The sequence below is a fragment of the Cervus canadensis genome, chromosome 4 (assembly GCF_019320065.1).
Source record: "Cervus canadensis isolate Bull #8, Minnesota chromosome 4, ASM1932006v1, whole genome shotgun sequence".
NCBI lineage: Eukaryota > Metazoa > Chordata > Mammalia > Artiodactyla > Cervidae > Cervus > Cervus canadensis.
The window spans coordinates 103,765,243-103,783,635 of NC_057389.1; the positions used below are offsets into that span (position 1 = coordinate 103,765,243).

Below are 18,393 nucleotides of genomic sequence, written 5' to 3' on the forward strand. Positions count from 1 at the left end.
TGCTGAGTCGTGGTTGATTCTTTTGCCGTCTGTAGCCCACCAGGCTCCAAAACAAAAACTTTTGAAACTACTTTTTATTTTTTATTATTATTTTTTTTAGTTCTACCACTTTATTGCTACCAACCCATCTCCCTCCACCCTTGTGCACACATGCTCAGTCATGTAACCCCATGGACTGCAGCCCGCCAGACTCCTCTGTCCATGGATTTTTCCAGGCAAGAATCCTGGAGTGGGTTGCCATTTCCTTCTCCAGAAACTGCTTTTTAAAAAGTAATCTTTGTGCTTCCAAGTGACTGTGCTTCCTTTAACCTGAGACGTATACCGATGACCATACATTGAAAGATATTTATCTTAGCATATTTTACTTCAATACAATGAACAGAGGAATACGGCTCTTTTTGATTTGTCACTTTTTAAACTAATCCTAAATTTGGTAAATGAAAAAGCTCTAACAGTTTGAAATTAATTAAAATATGGAGAATTCTAGACAAGTTTGATATTCCTGTTGTCCTTGCTTCTTTAGGTGAAGGAACACATACCTGTTACCTAAAGGCAATTTCAGGAGGCCCAAAGGGAGTTGACGCATAAAAGACATCTTCAGGGTTGTGTTCAGGTAGGACATAGATGGGCTCCAGGTTGGCCATCTACAATCAGCCACTTTCCCCTTGGCATTCCCTGAGATGAGATACCGGTGGGCTCCAGTTGAAGAATTTACAACCAACAAAAACAGGGTAATAGCCAGTCTTTGTCTCTTATCTTAAGGGAATAATCATGGCATGGACAAAGGATAAAACCCTGTCTGCTAAGGGAGACGCTACACCTGTGCAGAAAGGCTCCTTGAGTCAAAAGTCAGAGGATAATTCCAGGCCATGATGAGTCTTGCTCCTCCCAGAAGCCTTCATTTCAAGCTCCATCTTGGCGAAGGTGCACATGGGCACCCCAGGGGAGGGTCCTGAGACAAATTAACCAGCAAGGGCAAACAAGGTGATGGCCTGAGGGAAGACAGATGGAGAAAACAGCCCCTTGATAAAGCATTTAAACTTCCCAAAGGCACAGCTCTCTCTCTGAGCTTGCCCATGCCCCTTTCCACATGTACTTTTCTTTTCAATAAACTTTTTTACATTATTCTTTACATTTTACCTCCTCGATTGAATTCGTTCTTGGCTAGGCAGGAAAAGACTAGGGACTCTAGCCCTAATTGCTGGCTCCTGTGGTCCAGTGGTTAGAACTCCTGGTCTGGGAAACCAAGACCCTGCTTCCAGCTGCTGCTCACCGCTGCGACCACGTCCAGAATCAGTGTTACTCTGAGTCTGGGAAATGTAAAACCGTGACAGTGGCTGGAGAAAAAATGTAAGTCATATAGAAAAGAAACTATTTTCACAGCAATAAACAATGGCTATTAGGGATTTTTTTTTTTTTTTAAAGTAACGGATCTCTGGGACTTCTCTGGTGGTCCAGTGGCTAAGACTCTGAGCTCTGAATGCAGGGGGCCCAGGTTTGATCCCCGGTCAGGGAAATAGATCTCACTTGCCCCAACTAAGACCTGACGCAGTTAACTAAATAAAATTGTTTAACAAATTTTAAAAAAGTAAAGGATCCTTTCAAAAAACAATTTGGGAACATTTAAAAAAACATGAGAGTTAACAAAAATTGAGGGACCAAAGACATCATCTGCTCAACTTAACAGCAAGTAACAGTCATTCTACAGGAAAACCAAGACCCAAATTTGAATTTTCCTCATTGTGTATTCACGTAACAATTTGCAGTGCAGGATTTGCTAATATATCTCTGTATGTGAGTGTTTAGGCACTACGGATATATGAAAATACAAACATATAACAGTGAAACAATTTATCATTGTATCAAATAAAACCTTGTGAGTCATGATCTGCCAGCAGACTTCTGTAACCCACTCAACAAGGGGCACAACTTCCAGCCAAGGTTAGAATCATTTTTTGTATGACTTCCTGACTCTTGAGTCCCAGGAGACCAGGGACAGTGACTATCTCATTCACTGCTGTGTTCCCAACACAGGCCCACAGTAGATCCTCAATATTTACTTGAGAATATGAGCATCTAAAAGCTATAGAATGTCAGAACAACAGAAGTCAAGAGCCCTCAGGGTTGGGAGACATGCCCTCTAGCCTGCGAGGTGGCAGAAATCACCTTGCAGAAGACTTAGCTTGTTCTGGAACGATTCACTTGAACTGCACCCCCTCAGTTATGTCAATAGACCTAAGAGGCTCCCTGTCCTCAGGAAGGTGTGACAAGTCTGGCTCTTTTTGTGAAATTTTTAAAAAAATTTATTATTTTTTTTAAAAACCTGGCTCTTTACCAGCAGAAGCTTAATTAGGTGTTGCCTTTGGCACCTCCACACCCCACCCAATACTGAACAAGGATAAATGTTTATGCTGAGCCCCTTCTTGTTGGTGACAAATATCACATCAGGTGAACCGGTTCCATCTGCCGGATATCATAACCAAAGGGGAGACGGAAAAGAAACACTTAAACCAACAAAGCAAGTTGATGCAACGCATGAAATAAAAACAGGGCTGGGGTGGGGAACCACTACTTGGAGAGGTCCGAGGTCTTTCTCAGGAAGCGGTATGAGCCAAGGCCTGAAGGAAGTGAGGGAGTAGTCCATGGGCAAAGCTGAGGGCAGAAGGAACAGCACAGGCGAATTCCCTGAGCAGGACTGTGCTTGGCATTTCGGAGAAAGGAGGCTGGTGTGGCTGCAGCTGAGCGAGAATAAAAGAGGCGGCAGATGAGATGGGAAGGTGGGGTGAGTCCTGCAGTGCAGTAGGGAACCATCTGAGGCTAGCGAGCAAGGGAGATTCACAGTCCCACTTAGGTCCCAGCAATGTCACTGGTGTTGCTTTTCGAAGAATGGACTCTGTGGTCCTGCCTAAATCGTCCTGTCTAAACCCCTAAATCCCTGCCCTGCTTCCCCCCTATAGCTAGACCCAGTATAATCATTTTCAGACCCCTAGTACTACCGTTGTAATAGATGAGGACACTGCAGAAAATCTTGTATAGGTGCCTACGACAAACTGCGCCCCGTCCCAAACCTAATTGTTGAATAAGATCAAAGAGTAAGGTGTGTGCGGGGGCGGTGGAGAGCAATCCCAGAGGAAGAGTTCACTAGAAATTTTGAGTCCTTCCATTACATTTTGCTCAAATTCCATTCCTGGTCTGTAAGCTGTTTCCTCAACCTGGAGGGCGCAGTGTTTTCGTTTCTCTGTCCCTTTCTTCTGCTCCCTACCGCTCAAGCTTCGCAGTAGGGAGGCAGACAGTGAGGAGCAGGAGAGCGGCTTCAAAGCACAAAGCGATGGCAAAGGGCCTAGGAGGCTTCCACAAGCGAAGCCCTTATACCGGCCACGCGGGGACCGCGGTTTCTGGCGCGCCCTGGCGGCCAAGCAACTCTGGACTGACGCCGCCAGACCCACGTGTGAAACCGAGGACGCCGTTTTTCTTCTGGGCAACGGACATCTTGGTAAGGATAATGGTCCAGTTTGTAGTTTCTGCTCCCCTCTCCTGACTAGTTAGTATATGAAGTGAGCGGAAGAGATGAGGATTTATAAAATATTCGCTTCTTGCAGACAAAAACAAATAGCTAACGCCCTCGACTTGGACTGGAGATCAACGCAGCATTTCCTCTACCAAGATGGCGACGAAGCCCAGACGTAATCAGCACGCGCCGCCTGGGGGGGGGGCGGTTCTCCATGCGCAAGCCCCGCGGTGACGTCACGGAGGTGCGACCGGGCCGGGGCCGGGGGAAGGAGGTAGGAGCGACAGCGGCGCGGGCGGAGCCGGGGGGCGGGGTGCGGGTGAGCCCCGCGGGGTAGCAGGACCTGAGACCACCTCCCTGGGAGGGCTGGAGGTGGGGTTCTCAGAGACGAATGCTCTTCCGACCTCCAGTCTCCTGGGTTCCCGCGGGGGCTATCCCCATTTCCCAGAGCGGACGATTGAGATCCAGCGGGACAGCGTCGTGTTCGAAGCTCCTTAGTTCTGGTAGTGCTCCTGAGCAGCTTACAGGCTTGGGGGTGAGAGAGCTGGGTACGGACGTCCCTGGCCTCATGCAGTAGGATCAGGGCTGGAGAGAGGGACGACGGGCTGGAGGAGCCTAGAAGGGGTAGCTGGAGGATTTCTTGGAGGGGGCGGCGTTGAGTTTCATGTTTTATTCTATCTCTTACTTTCACATCTAATCAGCCACGTGGGTTTTGATTCCCTCCTAAGTGTACTCCCTGCTTTAACCAAAACCACTCATTAGACCCCCTCCTGCTTGAGTTTCATGCTTTTGTCTCAGTCCTCCGTTCACCATCTCAGCAGCCCCAGAGGGCTCTGAGGTCCTAGGAGGGCTGGGAGGTCCTCCGCACCTTCCCTTTACCCTGGAATAGAAATCCGCTCTACCCAGCCTGCCTCCCCCCGACCACTGGGGGCTTGGGTCTCCCCACACCCTTAGGGTTTTCCTTTGATGTCTCCTCCAGGAAACACTTTGACACCCTCTGGGTCAGAAGCTCCCTCCCGACTTCCCCTGGCACCTGCATGGTCCCATCGCAGCTCTGATCTGGAATTAACACTCCTGTTGTCTATATCGCACCCAGCCTGGGAATCCCGTTTAATCTGGAAGCCCATCGGCACTGCCTCTTTCCCCAGCATCCCACTGATAGTAGGTGCTGCAGTTCATGTTTCAGTTCAGTCGCTCAGTCATGTCCGACTCTTTGCGACCCCATGAACCGCAGCACGCCAGGCCTCCCTGTCCATCCAGCAGTGCATGTTTACTGAATGACAAAGTGTGTGTGTGTTTATTAAACAGAAGAAAAGCTGTCTGTTTTAGTCAGCTCTGGCTGCCCTAACAAAATACCACTGACTGGGTGGCTTAAACAGCAAAAATGTATTTGCTCACAGTTGTGGAGGCTGGGAAGTCTAAGATCAAGTTGTCAACCAGTTTGGTTCCTGGTGCAGGCTTCTTCCTGAATTGCTGCAGATGGCCACCTCACTGTGTTCTCACATGGTGAAGAGAGCAAGTTCTGGTGTCTTTTTCTTCTTAAAGGGGCACCAGCTCTGTTAGATTAGGACCCCACTCTTACGACCTCATTTACCCGTTATCATCTCCTCAGATATCTTGTCTCTGAATACAGTCACATTGAGGGTTAGTCAGTCACAAAATCAACATGTAAATTTTGGAGGGACATAACTATTTCAGTCTTGGCCTGAAGGAGGTGGTCAAAAAAGCCCTTTTCAGGCTTTGGGATGGAATCAGTCTTAAGCAACAGGGGGAGGGGAGGGGATTCCCCCATCTGAGTTGCTGTGAGTGGGCAGGGTTTTCACAGGAGGTGGGTGTATCAGGTGAAGGCACAGCTAGAGAAAAGGCTCAGAGGCTGGGAGGAAAGTGAGCGGGAAGAGAAATGAGAAGCTGAGTTTGGACACAACACAGAGTGTGAAGTAAATACTGAGGGCACCCTGGAAATAAATGCTTGTTTATTCATTTGCTCAAAATATTTTTGAGCCCCCATTGTACAGGACACTGATCAAGGCAGTCCCAGCCCTGCCGTTGCGGAGCTCTCTGCCTAGTGGGGGAGATGGTTGTTGTTCAGTCGCTCAGTCGTGTCTGACTCTTTTTGAGTCCCCATGGACTGCAGCCGGCTAGGCTCCTCTGTTCTTCACTATCCCCTGGAGTTTGCTCAAATTCATGGCCACTGAGTCAGTGATGATATCCAACCATCTCATCCTCTGCCACCCTCTTTTCCCCTTGCCTTCAGTGTCTCCCAGCATCAGGGTGTTTTCCAGTGAATATACTCTTCGCATCAGGTGGCCAAAGTGTTGGAGCTTCAGCATCAGTCCTTCCAATGAATATTCAGGGTTGATTTCCTTTAGGATTGACTGGTTTGATCCCCTTGCAGTCGAAGGGACTCTAAAGAGTTCTCCAGCACCACAATTCGAAAGCATCAGTTCTTTGGCAGTCAGCCTTCTTTACGGTCCAACTCTCACATCCATAACATGACTACCGGAAAAACCTTAGCTTTGACTATGTGGACCTTTGTCAGCAAAGTAATGTCTCTGCTTTTTAATACACTATCTAGGTTTGTCATAGCTTTTCTTTCAAGGAGCAAGCATCTTTTAATTTCGTTTGTTCAATAATCCTGTAAATGAACACAAGACAGCAACCCAAACAAGTACCTCAAGAGAAAGTTTGTCATCTGAGAGTCAAGGGGAGTTTCCAGAAAGGGTTCCTGAAGGTGGCAACACTTTTGCGCTGGGCCCCCGAAGTTTCAGTTGGAATTAACTGGGTAAAAAGAGGAACAAATGTGGAGGGCACAGCAAGTGCAAAGGCCCTGAGGTAGGAACCTGCATAGTAGGTTTGAAAAAAGGCAAGGCAACTGGTGTGGCTGCTGTTGAGAGGGTGAGGGGGAAATGGGGGCGTTTGCTCTACTGAAAGTGTGACCTCCACCGACTTCTTAGTGATCTCCTGGGGAGTCCAGAAGAGGTTTTCTGGTGGGCACAATGTAGATGCTCAGTAATGAATGTTTGATTTAGGGGGCTCAGGAGCAGGATGGGGATCAGGCTGGCATATTCAGCCCTTTTGTGGCAGGTCTTACAACCTGTGCATAGAGGGACTGTAATCAACCTCACTTCTCAGATGAGGAAGCTGAGGCTCAAGGGGAGCATGTCAGCCGCAACTGCAGAGCCAGGACTTAACCCTGAGTCTCCTGGGTCCACTGATCTCCCCAACTGTGCCCTGCTCTTCCCTGTGGGACTTGGTCCCCCACCTCAGCCTGGAGGGACTACCTCTGTGTCAGGGGCACCAGCGGCCTCAAGATCCGGTCTGCCTTGATGTTCCCTGAAGGGCCAGCTGGCAGCCTGGGGTGAGGCAAGGATTGGGACCAAGTTGGGACTGAGCGGCTGGGCCTGGGTTGGAATCTGGGCCCCTCCACTAAGCCACGGGGTGGCCTTGAGCATGTCACCCTGTCAAAGCCTCAGGTTCTTCATCCGTAAAATGGAAGAAAAGTACCTGGCCTTTGCTGCTGTCAGGGGGTGACAGAATGTAGACTGCAACATCAGTCAGTCGGCGCTCCGGTTATTGCCCAGCTCCATCTGACTCCAAGCCTCTGGCTCTGCCCACAGCACCATCCTAATTCCCTCAGCATTGACTGCCACCCTCAGCCCTCGCCCAGCCATGTGACAGCATGAATCAGAATATTTTCATGACCTGCTCAGAGCTGCCTAAAAGTTCTCTGGTGCCCAGAGAATAAAATCCTTGCTCTTCCTTACCCCCAAGATCCTGATCGATCAGCCTCTCACTTTCCCTGTCCCTTCCCCTCCCTCCCCGCAGCACTCCATGCCCCCACCTCCCTCCCAGTCTCTTCCTCCCCCTCCCCTCCTCCTCTCTCCTCCCCACCTCCCCTTCCCTCTCTCCTCCCCTCCTCCCCTCCCCCCTTCTCCCACCTCCCCTCCCCCTCTCTCCCTACTCCCACCTCTCCTCCCCCTCTACTCCTCTCCTCCCCTCCCTCTCTCTCCCTTCTCCCAACTCCCCCTCTCTCCCTTCTCCATCAGCCCCTTCTCCCACCTCCTCCTCTCCTCCCCACCTCCCCTCCCTCCTCTCCTCCCCACCTCTCCTCCCCCTCTCTCCCTTCTCCCACCTCCTCACTCACCCCACTGGCCTCAGTGGCTTCCATGCTTTCTCTAGTGCATGACTTTCCTGCCACAGGGTCTTTGCACATCCTGGGCCCTCTGTCCAGGCGTGTCAGCCGTTCATTCCCACAGGGCTGCTTCCAGTCCATCTTTCAGGTCTCAGCTTGGCCATCACCTGCCAGGGTTGTGAGAATTCACTAAGACACTGTGTGTAAAGCACTGCAGCTGCTGCAAATGGGAGCTGATGTTAGAGTTTCCAGAGGGGCTCGAGGTGGATTTCCCCTCTTCCATAAGCCACACAGCTAGGAGGTGGGTGGGGGTGGGTTGCCTGGTGGTCCTGAGTCAGGATGGACCCCACATTCTCTCCCCTTCTTTCTTGGTTGCTGGGCCTACTTCTCCAAGATTCACTGAGGGACTGAGCTGGAGATTCTCAGTGGGGAGAGAATGACTCAGGAATGAGGAACACCAGCCCATTTCCCAGATGAGGAAAATTGAGGCCTGGAGAGCTGAAGGCTTGTGCCATGACCTGGCAGTGCTTGTGTCAGCACTCTGGGGGGAGGCTGCTCTTAATTTCTTGGTTTCCCTTCCTCACCTGAAAGGCAGGCTTTGGAGGTGAGGCCCCAGGCTCAGGCCTGTGCAGCTTGGCTAGGTACCCTGACTTCCCATTCTCACAAGGGAATGAGGACAGTCCCCGTGTTTAAGACTTTGTGCTGTGCCAATGAGCTGAGTCGGTCAGTCGTGTCTGATTCTTTGTGACCCCGTGGACTGTAGCCCACCAGGCTCCTCTGTCCATGGGATTTTCCAGGCAAGAATCCTGGAGTGGGTTGCCATGTCCTCCCCTAGGGAATCTTCCTGACCCAGGGATCGAACCCACGTCTCCTGCATCTCCTGCGTTGCGGGCAGATTCTTTATTCACTGAGCCACCGAGGAAGCCGGTTTAAGACTTTGGGAGCATTCAGTGAGGTTGGGCCAGATAAAATGCTTAGTACGGGGCCGGGTGTGGGGGGGTAGCACCTCCCATTTGAGTATGTCATGACTACCCCAGCACCCAGCGTGGGGCTCACACAGAGCAGGCGCCCGCCCTGGACAGCAGCTTTGCGGTTGTTGTAACCTCTCCTGGCTGTGTGAGCCTGGGCCGGGTCACTGGGAGTTCAGGGCAACTGCTTACCCAGGGGCAGGGCATTCAGTTGTGGGATCAGAGGAGTGTGGCCTCAGAGGTGGCAGAGTGGGAGGGTCCTCACAGACTGGCCCACAGGGATCTATAGCCACATGACTTGTAAGAGCCGAAAAGTAGAAAGCAACCACAGGTCCACCATCGTGGACAGATGGATAAACATAACGTGGTCCGTCCATACAGTGGAATATTATACAGACACAAAAAAAGGATCAAAGCACTAGCACATGCGCAAACGTGGATGAACCCGAAGCCATGGTGCTAAGCGAAAGAAATGCAGAAGAGGCAAATCCAGAGAGAGGAGATTAGTGGTTGCTGGGGGAGGTGGGTGTGGAGTGATAGCTAATGGGGTCAGGTCTCCTTTTGGGGATGATGGAAATGTTCTGGAACTAAAAAGAGGTGATGGTTACACCGTATTGTGAATGTGCTAAATACCACTGACTTGTGCACTTTAAGATGGTTCCTTGTGTATTACGTGAACTTCACCTCAGATTTTTAAAAAAGAGATTAGTGAGTCTGAAGCCCTGGTTTTATAGACGAAGCCAGAGGCCCCAAGGGGGTCACGGCTGCACAGGTGTGTGAGGCTGTGGATGGCGGATGCCCTTGACTCGCTGTTCCCTGCCCTCGTCTCACAGCCTGCTGAGGGATGCCCAAGAAGTTCCAGGGCGAGAACACCAAGTCGGCAGCGGCCCGGGCACGGAGGGCTGAGGCCAAGGCGGCAGCTGATGCCAAGAAGCAGAAGGAGCTGGAAGATGCCTACTGGAAGGATGAGGACAAACACGTCATGAGGAAGGAGCAGCGCAAGGTGAGTGGGCCCCGGGCCCCCCGCCCCACCTGTGGGCGAGGCAGGGTGGGCAGCGGAGCGGAAGGTGGCGAGAAGCCCCGGGTCTTTGGCCTGAAGGATGAGGCAGCATTGGACATGGAGCACGGGCAAGGAGGGAGACAGCAGCAGAGGCAAAGGCTTGTGCAGAGTCCCTGAGGAGGCCAGGGTTTGGCACGTTTAGGGAATCACAAGCCCTCCCTGGATTTCTCTCCTTTATGTGATGCCGAGATTAGACAAGACTGGCAGTGCCTCACCCCTGCGCACGCAGGGACACCTGGCAGCAGCTGGCAGCGGAGGGGCTCCTGGCGTGGGCGGGCCGAGCTGCGGGAGGGTGCTCCACACCCAGTGGTCCCACTTCCGACCTGCTGACGCGGCTCTTCCGGGTGTTTATAAAACCACCAGAGGGCAGGGATAGTCGACTGTCTTCTGCTGGGCCCCAGTGCCTGGCACACCGTGGGTGCTTCATTGATGAGAGGTTCAGGGCTGACGCTGACCCACTTGGTCCAGTAGGTGGCGCCAGAAACCATTCTGAGCCGCTTCTCCTCCTCGTCGTCTGGGCGGGTCCCAGGATCCGCCGGGCTGACCCAGGTTCTAGCATAGCAGTGGGGACACCATCCGTGCATGCCCAGTTCTGGGAGAGCCTGGGTACTTTTGTGAGGTTTTCCCGTTGTCTTTTTGCGTAGGGAAAGACAGATCCTGCCTTGTTGTTGTTTTGTTTTGTTTTGTTTTAATTTTGGAAAGAATCATGAAAGAAAGTGAAAGTGAAGTCGCTCAGTCGCGTCTGACTCTTTATGACCCCATGGACTGTAGCCCGCCAGACTGGGATTTTCCAGGCAAGAGTACTGGGGTTGCCATTTCCTTCTCCCCTGCCTTGTTTTTAGTAGGAATTGAATATCACTGATTCCCTTCCCCTTCAACCCCTCCTCCCCCCAATCTCTCCTTCCGCATGCTATATTCTGGGCCCATGGACGTCTTTCAATTTTTCCTTTTGTTTGGGCAGCTCGCGGGATCTTAGTTGCCCGACCAGGGATCGAACTTGTGCCTCCTGCAGTGGGAGTGCACAGTCCCACTAAACTGCCAGGGAAGCCCCTGTCTTTTTTGACTGTCAACATTTTGACAATACAGGAAAGTTAAAACCCAAAAAGAAAAACGAGTGTCTGTCAAGGATCTGTTACCTAGCCAGAAAAGCCAGAGACCTTTCCACAGTCTCAGAGGCAGCAGTCCAGCCCAGCCCCGCTCCTCAGGCCTGCATGTCGGGCTTCCCATCCTTCGGGTGAGGAAACCGGGGCACAGACCAGACAGGAAGCCCAGGTCACGGGGCTGTGAGTGGGGGCTGCAGCCGGGCGGGGGTCTGCCTTCAGGTTTGCAGTGAGTGCCCTTGCCCCAGGGGCATGGCCCAGGGAGCACCTGCCCGTCCCATCACCTGTGCGCACCCCTGGAAGGACGCACAGGCGGAGGTCAGACAGGCAGTAGGGACCAGACGGGCTCTCAAGGCCACTCGACCAGTGGCTGTAGCACAGGCCACCGAACACAGGTAGACCACAGCTTAACCAAAACAGGCCACAGTTTGCCAAGCCCTGGTCTCCAGAACATTCCCAGCCCCCATGCCCCTCCCAGACAGACCCCTTCCTGAGTGGTTTTTATTTTTTTGCCGCAGCAGCAAAAGTGCTGAAACCTAACCACTAGACCACCAGGGAACTCTCCCCCCTGAGTATTTTACATGGAGCCTCTGATGGTTCTTCTTCCTCACTGGCTGGTTTTCTGGGTTCTGTTTATCCCTCTTCCTGCTGATGGGTGAGGGGGCCCACAGTCTCCACAGCACACCTGGTCCCTCTTTCCTACGTGACAGTTGCTTTAAAAAGATATTGTTTCTATGAAAAGAAAATTCGTGTTTGTTCTAGAGCACTAAAAAAACCCAGCACCCCCCCAACCATGTGATACCAAAGGCTTTTCTCACCCGATGCAGTACCCTACAGGCCATGTCCTCCGTTAAATTGGATCTTGCAGCCAGATTTCTCCCTGCTGCCAGGCATCAGCCTCAAGCTGGGCCATAATTCATCGCCCCGCCCGGAGGGTAGCATTTTGTCTCCATTTGTTCCATATTAAGCAACTCGGCAATGAGCACGTGACTCTCTGGGTTCCATCTCGATTATTTATGAGGCTCATTTTTGATGGCTCCGGAATATTCCACCAGTGGCTTCATCCTTCACCCGTCACCAGATGCTGCCAATTGTTAATTGCCCTTTGTAAAAAAACTGCGAGTGACTTTTTCAGAAAAATTCTGCTGAATGTCAGAGTGTAAATGCTCATGTTCCTGCCTCAGTCCCAGGTCCCAAGAGACTCATGGCCACAGTCTGCATGTCCTTATTGGGTTCTTGGAGCCTCCTGGAATTCATTCATGCATTCGTCCAGCACACTTTTACTTAAGCACCTACTGTGTGCTGGGCCAGGGCCTGCCTCCGGGATGAGCCAGATGATTGAAAGAGTAGAAACAGGGATTTGTGGGACACAGGAAAGAGCCATGCGGTAGGGCAGGTGGATAGGGAGCCAGGAGCTCAGGATGAGCCAGAATTAACCAGGAGAGGAGGCTGGCAGTGGTATTCCAAGTGGGGAGAACAACTAGTGCAAAGGCCCTGAGGCAGGGTTGTGTTGTGGACAGGGTAAACATGGGCTGTACATGCACCACGCAGCGGTCAAGGAGCCTCACGAGGACCAGTGGGGAAACCAGTGGGGAAACTCAGACTCAGAGCACAGTGGCCCTACCCCAGGCACCTGACCACAGATATGTCCAAACAGCCTTGACCTTTAAACCTTCCTCCTTTCCTATCAGTCAGGCAGGTTGGAGGGCAGAGGCCCGGTCCTCAGGAACCCCTCTTCTGGGGCCCTTAGTCCTCTCACAGGGGGCACTACCAGGACACAGACCATCTCCAAGGCCCAGAGGGCGGGTAGCAGAGTTGCAGGCAGTGGGTGGGCAGGCGGGGATGCCTGCAGCACAGGGCTCTGTGGGGGTGCTGGGTGGGCGGCAGCAGAATATCTCAAGCCTGTGGCCACACCACGCTACACATGAACCAGAACCTCGTGCTGTTCCCGGAGCAGTGGAGGGCCAGCAGCCAAGGACAAGTACTGTAGGCTACACGTCTCCTCGACCAGCTGGCATCAAAGTCTTCCCGGGGAGCCAGCGTGGGATCAGTCCCAGCCTCTGTGACACCCAGCGGGGAACACTTCAGCAGTGCCTCCCCAAGGCGTGCTGGCCCATAAAATAACCACTGCCCCAGCTGGCAGATGGGTTCCGACCCTCGAGTGTCTCCTGTCGCCTTTGGAATCCAGTACAAACCCTTCCCCATGCCCTTGAGGCTCCCCGTGGTCCCAGCTGTGCCCTCCCCACCTCTTCTCCCTTCACACTTCCCCTCCTCATTCTAACTTCTTGCCATCCCTGTCATGCTAGGTGGTTCCTGCCTCAGGACCTTTGGACCTGCCATTGAAGAATGGACTAAGGACTAAGCCACTAAGGACTCTCCTCTTCCCCAGCCTAGGCATCACTTTTTCTTCTAGAGCCCCCCCACCCCACTGCCTTGCCTGAGGTTCCCACAGACATGTAGGATGGGAGCCCCCAGGCAGGCCCATGGTGCTCCGTGTCCTTACGACTAGCATGGGGTTTAACACACAGCAGAGTCCCCATCACATGGGTTGGGATGCCACTGGGGCAGGGTCCATGCCTGACTCTCCATCCCTCAGGAGGAGAAGGAGAAGCGGCGCCTGGAGCAGCTGGAGCGCAAGAAGGAGACGCAGCGGCTGCTGGAGGAGGAAGACTCAAAGCTCAAAGGTGGCAAGGCCCCCCGGGTGGCCGCCTCCAGCAAGGTCACCCGCGCGCAGATTGAGGAGACTCTCCGCCGAGACCATCAGCACAAGGAAACCCCTGACCCAGGTGGGGCCCGGGCCCACGCTGGAGCTGCCCTTTTACCTGAGAAACGAGAGGCAGTGGGTCCACCCCCTGGACTGAGTCCGGAGGGCCGCCTCACCTCCAGGGAAGCTGTGTGGGCTCCGCAAGGTGAAGGGTGGCTGGGTGGGGTCTCGGCAGGCCTGGCTCTGATCACAGACGGTAGAGGCACGCACGTGTGTAATGACTTACGCCGCGCCTGACCCTAGCCTGTGCTCTCCCGGGTACCCAAGGCTGATGTGGTGCCCCGAGGCGAGGAGAAGGCAGCGGCTTATGAGATGTCTCCTGAGTGGTGGGCTGCAGGGAAGTCAGTCTGGGGGCTGGGGGACAGGACTGGCCCACCCCGGTAGGTAGGACTTGCGGAGGGGGTCGCGTTTGCATCCTCAATCCTCTGCCTGCCTTTCTCCCCTCCGTTCTCTCATCTCCCTGGAGCTCAGCATCTCTGCTCATGTCTCTCTTTCTGGTACATCTCTGTTCCCCGCTCCCGCCCGCAGCCGAGAAAGCCAAAAGCCATTTGGAGATGCCGTTGGAGGAGAACGTGAACCGCCGCGTGCTGGAGGAGGGCAGCGTGGAGGCGCGCACCATCGAGGACGCCATCGCTGTGCTCAGGTACCCGGCAGAGCCTAGGCCTTGGGGGCGGGGCTTGGGGCGGGGCGGGGTTGAACCTCGGGTGGGGCTAGGCCCCGGGGCGGGGCGCACCACGCCCCAGCCCCCCTGACGCCTGCGTCCTCGCCTGCGTCTTCACCAGCGTGACGGAGGAGGCAGTGGACAGACACCCGGAGCGCCGCATGCGGGCGGCCTTCACTGCCTTTGAGGAGGCGCAGCTGCCGCGGCTTAAGCAAGAAAATCCCAATATGCGGCTGTCGCAGCTGAAGCAGATGCTCAAAAAGGAGTGGCTGCGTTCACCGGATAACCCCATGAACCAGCGGGCGGTGCCCTTCAACACCCCCAAGTGAGCCTGGAACTGGAGGAGCCGCCCGGGCAGGCGATCAGAGTCGCAGCCCCACACGCCCTCCCGCTGGGTCAGCTCCAAGGGCTACAGAGATATCTGGGGCCATGGCGTGTGTCCTAGGGGCTCGGTGGCATCACTGGCCACATCTCCCGCTACAGGGTCCCTGCTGCAGTGACACCCCTGCCCTTCTTGCGCGCACCAGAATCCTGGGCCCGAGTGCCCAATAAAGGTGGCCGGTGAGGCAGAGTGTGCACTTGAAGTCTACGTGGGTATGGGTCGATGCTTGAGTGGGTGGTGGGAGGAGAGCTGGAACGAGGGGCCACAGCCAGAGAAGATGGGGGCCCCCAAAGCGCTCCTGTCCTAACAGGCTAGTGAGATAGTGAGATAGTGTAGAGCAGACAGTGCTCTGCTTCTACCTGGGCCATTGGTCCAGTGAGAGGCCTATACCATCGTCCCCTGGAAGCTTTGCTGGGTTGCTGCAAAGGGGTAGCTCAGAGAGGTTGAGGCACTGGCTCCAGGTCACACAGTACTGCAGAGGTAGAACCAGAGGAGAGTTGGAGGCAAGTTGTTGGCATCCTGAGATTCTGGTCCCGAATCAGCAGCCAGGTCACATACTGTGTTGGGGTCAGGAGATGCAGGCTGCTCTGCTGTTATTCCAACCTGGGAGGCATCTGGGTTGAGTCCTGGGCAGGCTTTCTGGTGGAGGGTTTCTTTAGAGCAGGCGTTTGTGGGAAATGAGTCAGATTCCATTGCAGAGGCAGGGCACTGGGCAGGCAAGGCCCTGGAAGCTGGAGTGGGCAGGTGGATCTGGGTAGGAATGAGTGTCCGGTCGGAGGCTGAATGTCTGGGAAGGGCTGGGTGAGATCTCAACATGATTCTGGCTTCCTAAAGCTTAGTTGACCTCAGGGAGCCAGTGGAGAGGAAGGGCAGCTGGGAGATGGGCCCAAGTGTGTGGGGCAGGGTCCAAGCATTTATCATGTCACTGCTGTGGGCTCCCACCCAAGTGACTACCTCTCTGCACTCACAAGCCTGCCTCTGCACCTCTGGCCCCCATCCCCTCACCCTCTGCCACCCTTCAGCTCCAGCCCCATCATCTGCTTGTTCTCAACTTCTCCAGCACAGCAGGTTTTTGCCCCTCATGGCCTACATGCTTAGTTCTTCCTGCCAAGAATGCTTTGTCTCCCAGACATCAAGTCTCAGATGCAGATTTTTACAGATGGCCCCAACTGTGTGGGGTCATGGCCGAGCCAAAGGGAGCCAGGCTCTGCCCGGAAGTAGAGGGGTAAAAGGCTTCGTCGGGGGAGGGCCTTGAAGGATGGGAGTTCTCCACACTGACAAGGGACAGAAAAGGGTGAAGAAAACACACATGCAAAGGCCTGGAGTCACAACTCCTATTCTACAGAGTTGTTATTGGTTAGTCACTCAGTCGTGTCTGATTCTTTGCAACTCCCTGGACTGTAACCCACCAGGCTCCTCTGTCCATGGGATTTCTCAGGCAAGAATACTGGAGTGGGTTGCCATTTCCTTCTCCACAGGATCTTCCTGACCCAAGCGTCGAACCTGGGTCTTCTGCATTGGTAGGCAGGTTCTTTACCAACTGAGCCACAAGGGAAGTCCCTGTGATACCCATTTCCAGAGGGGAAAATTGAGACACAGGGCTTCCTAGTTCAACGGGGTTGGGTGGGGGGGGCTGCCTTTAATAATCAAGTACAGCTGAAGTGCAATATAGCAGGTACCTGAAACAATAGTAGCTGATAACTACTATTATCAACTACTGATATACTACTATTATCAACTACTATTATTTATAACTACATAAAAACTAACCAACGTACATATTGAGCATTGGCTTAGTTTGGGGATTTCCCCAGGAGCCAACGCTGAGATAGGACTAGAAGCATGTGAGGGGTCCAGGAAGGACCTTGGGAAGATCTCATAGGGTTTGAGGGAAGGAGCCATTCAGAGAAGAATCTGGAGGGGAGCGTTGGGGGTGGGGGGTGTCGGGGACTGGACCAGCTGTGAGAAACATCCTCTGGATTCTAGACCCTGGCCTAGCACATGGTAAGCTTGCTGGGAGAAATATCAATAACCTCAGATATGAAGATGACACCACCCTTATGGCAGAAAGCCAAAAGGAACTAAAGAGCCTCTTGATGAAAGTGAAAAAGAGTGAAAAACCTGGCTTAAAACTCAGCATTCAAAAAAAAAAAACAAAATCAGCATTCAAAAAACTAAGATCATGGCATCCGGCCCCATCACTTCATGGCAAATAGATGGGGATACAATGGAAACTGTGAGAGAGTTTATTTTCTTGGGCTCCAAAAATCACTGCAGATATTGACTGCAGCCATGAAATTAAAAGACGCTTACTCCTTGGAAGAAAAGCTATGACAAACCTAGCATATTAAAAAAGCAGAGATATTACTTTGCCTACAAAGGTCCATATAGTCAAAGCTATGGTTTTTCCAATAGTCATGTGTGGAAGTGAGATTTGGACCATAAAGAAGGCTGAGCACCGAAAACCTGATGCTTTTGAACTGTGGTGTTGGAGGAGGCACTTAAGAATCCCTTGGACAGCAGGGAGATGAAACCAGTTCATCCTAAAGGAAATAAATCCTGAAAAGTCATTGGAAGGACTGATACTGAAGCTGAAGCTCCAATACTTTGGCCACACGATGCAAAGAGCTGACTCATTGGAAAAGACCCTGATGCTGGGAAAGACTGAAGGCAGGAGGAGACGGGGACAACAGAGGATGAGATGGTTGGATGGCATCACCAACTCAATGGACAAGAGTTTGAGCAAGGTCTGGGAGATGGTGATGGACAGGGAAGCCTGGCATGCTGCAGTCCATTGGGTTGCAAAGACTCAGACATGACTGAGCGATTGAACAACAAATGTCATTTTACTGAGCCCTGGGGACAGTCCCCTGTTACATTGATCCTCTTTCTAGATGGAAAAACTAAGGCACCTGCCTGTGTCACATACTCAAAGCACTCAGTCAGCGGTGTGGAGGTGGGGCCCAGAATTGGGGCTCCGGGTATCAGCTGAGTAACAGAGAAGCCCAGATGGCTCCCCACAAAGGGAAGCCTCTGCCTCTTACCTCTGGGGGCCTTAGACCAAGGCCTTAATGGGTCCAAGCTTGTTTCCTCCTATATAAAATAGGACTGAAAACAGTATCTAAGCCTAGGCCATCTCGAGAATCAAGCAGATGGTGCCCAGGAAGGGCAGATCCTGAAAGGAGCCTCCCCAGGTTTGGGGTATTTGTTGTGGCCAGGGATTAGGGAAGGTCTGGAACCAGTGATGAATAATCGGAGGGAAGAAGCAAGCTGAGCCTGCAGGGCCTTGGATGCCAAGGGTGGGATGAGTGGGGCTTTACCCCAGGGCGACGGAGAGCCACAGTGGATGTGTGAGCAGGGTGGAAAGTACCAGAGCTGTGCGTGGCAAGTTATGCTGGGGACTTGGAGGGGAATGGCTGGTAGGTCAGAGAGTGAAGGTAAAACTCAGGACAGAAGCTAGGAGGACTGCCTTCATTCCTAAGACACAAAGACGACGGTAACGAAGACTGTTTGAAAGAAAACTTCGATCTTCTGGTCCCACCCCCGCGGAATCCCAGGCTCGCGCATGCGCGCAGGCAACAGGGAATCCCCGGCTTCGCCGCAATGCGCGGGAGGGGGCGTGAGACGGGAGTTCCGTGCGCTCCCAGCCCTCTCCGCGCGTTGCCAGGACGACCGGCCGGGGCCGCGGGGACGCCGAACACTCACTGCGCTTGCGCGGGGGTTGTCTCAACAGGGCCAGGGCTTTCCCGTCGCGCGCGAGTCGAAGAGGGAAAAGCCGCGCACGGCGCGCATGCGTCGACCCCCGCCCGACCCCCCGC

General features: G+C 53.2%; 1 protein-coding gene across 1 annotated transcript; it reads left to right on the forward strand.

Moving 5' to 3' along the window:
* Positions 1-3,640: 3,640 nt before the first annotated feature.
* On the forward strand, positions 3,641-14,777 carry CCDC124 (coiled-coil domain containing 124). The gene is made up of 5 exons (XM_043467322.1): positions 3,641-3,782; positions 9,442-9,611; positions 13,365-13,554; positions 14,061-14,175; positions 14,315-14,777. Exons 2-5 carry the CDS (start codon positions 9,453-9,455, stop codon positions 14,520-14,522), a joined length of 672 nt encoding a protein of 223 aa, XP_043323257.1. The 5' UTR covers positions 3,641-3,782; positions 9,442-9,452; the 3' UTR covers positions 14,523-14,777.
* Positions 14,778-18,393: the final 3,616 nt, after the last annotated feature.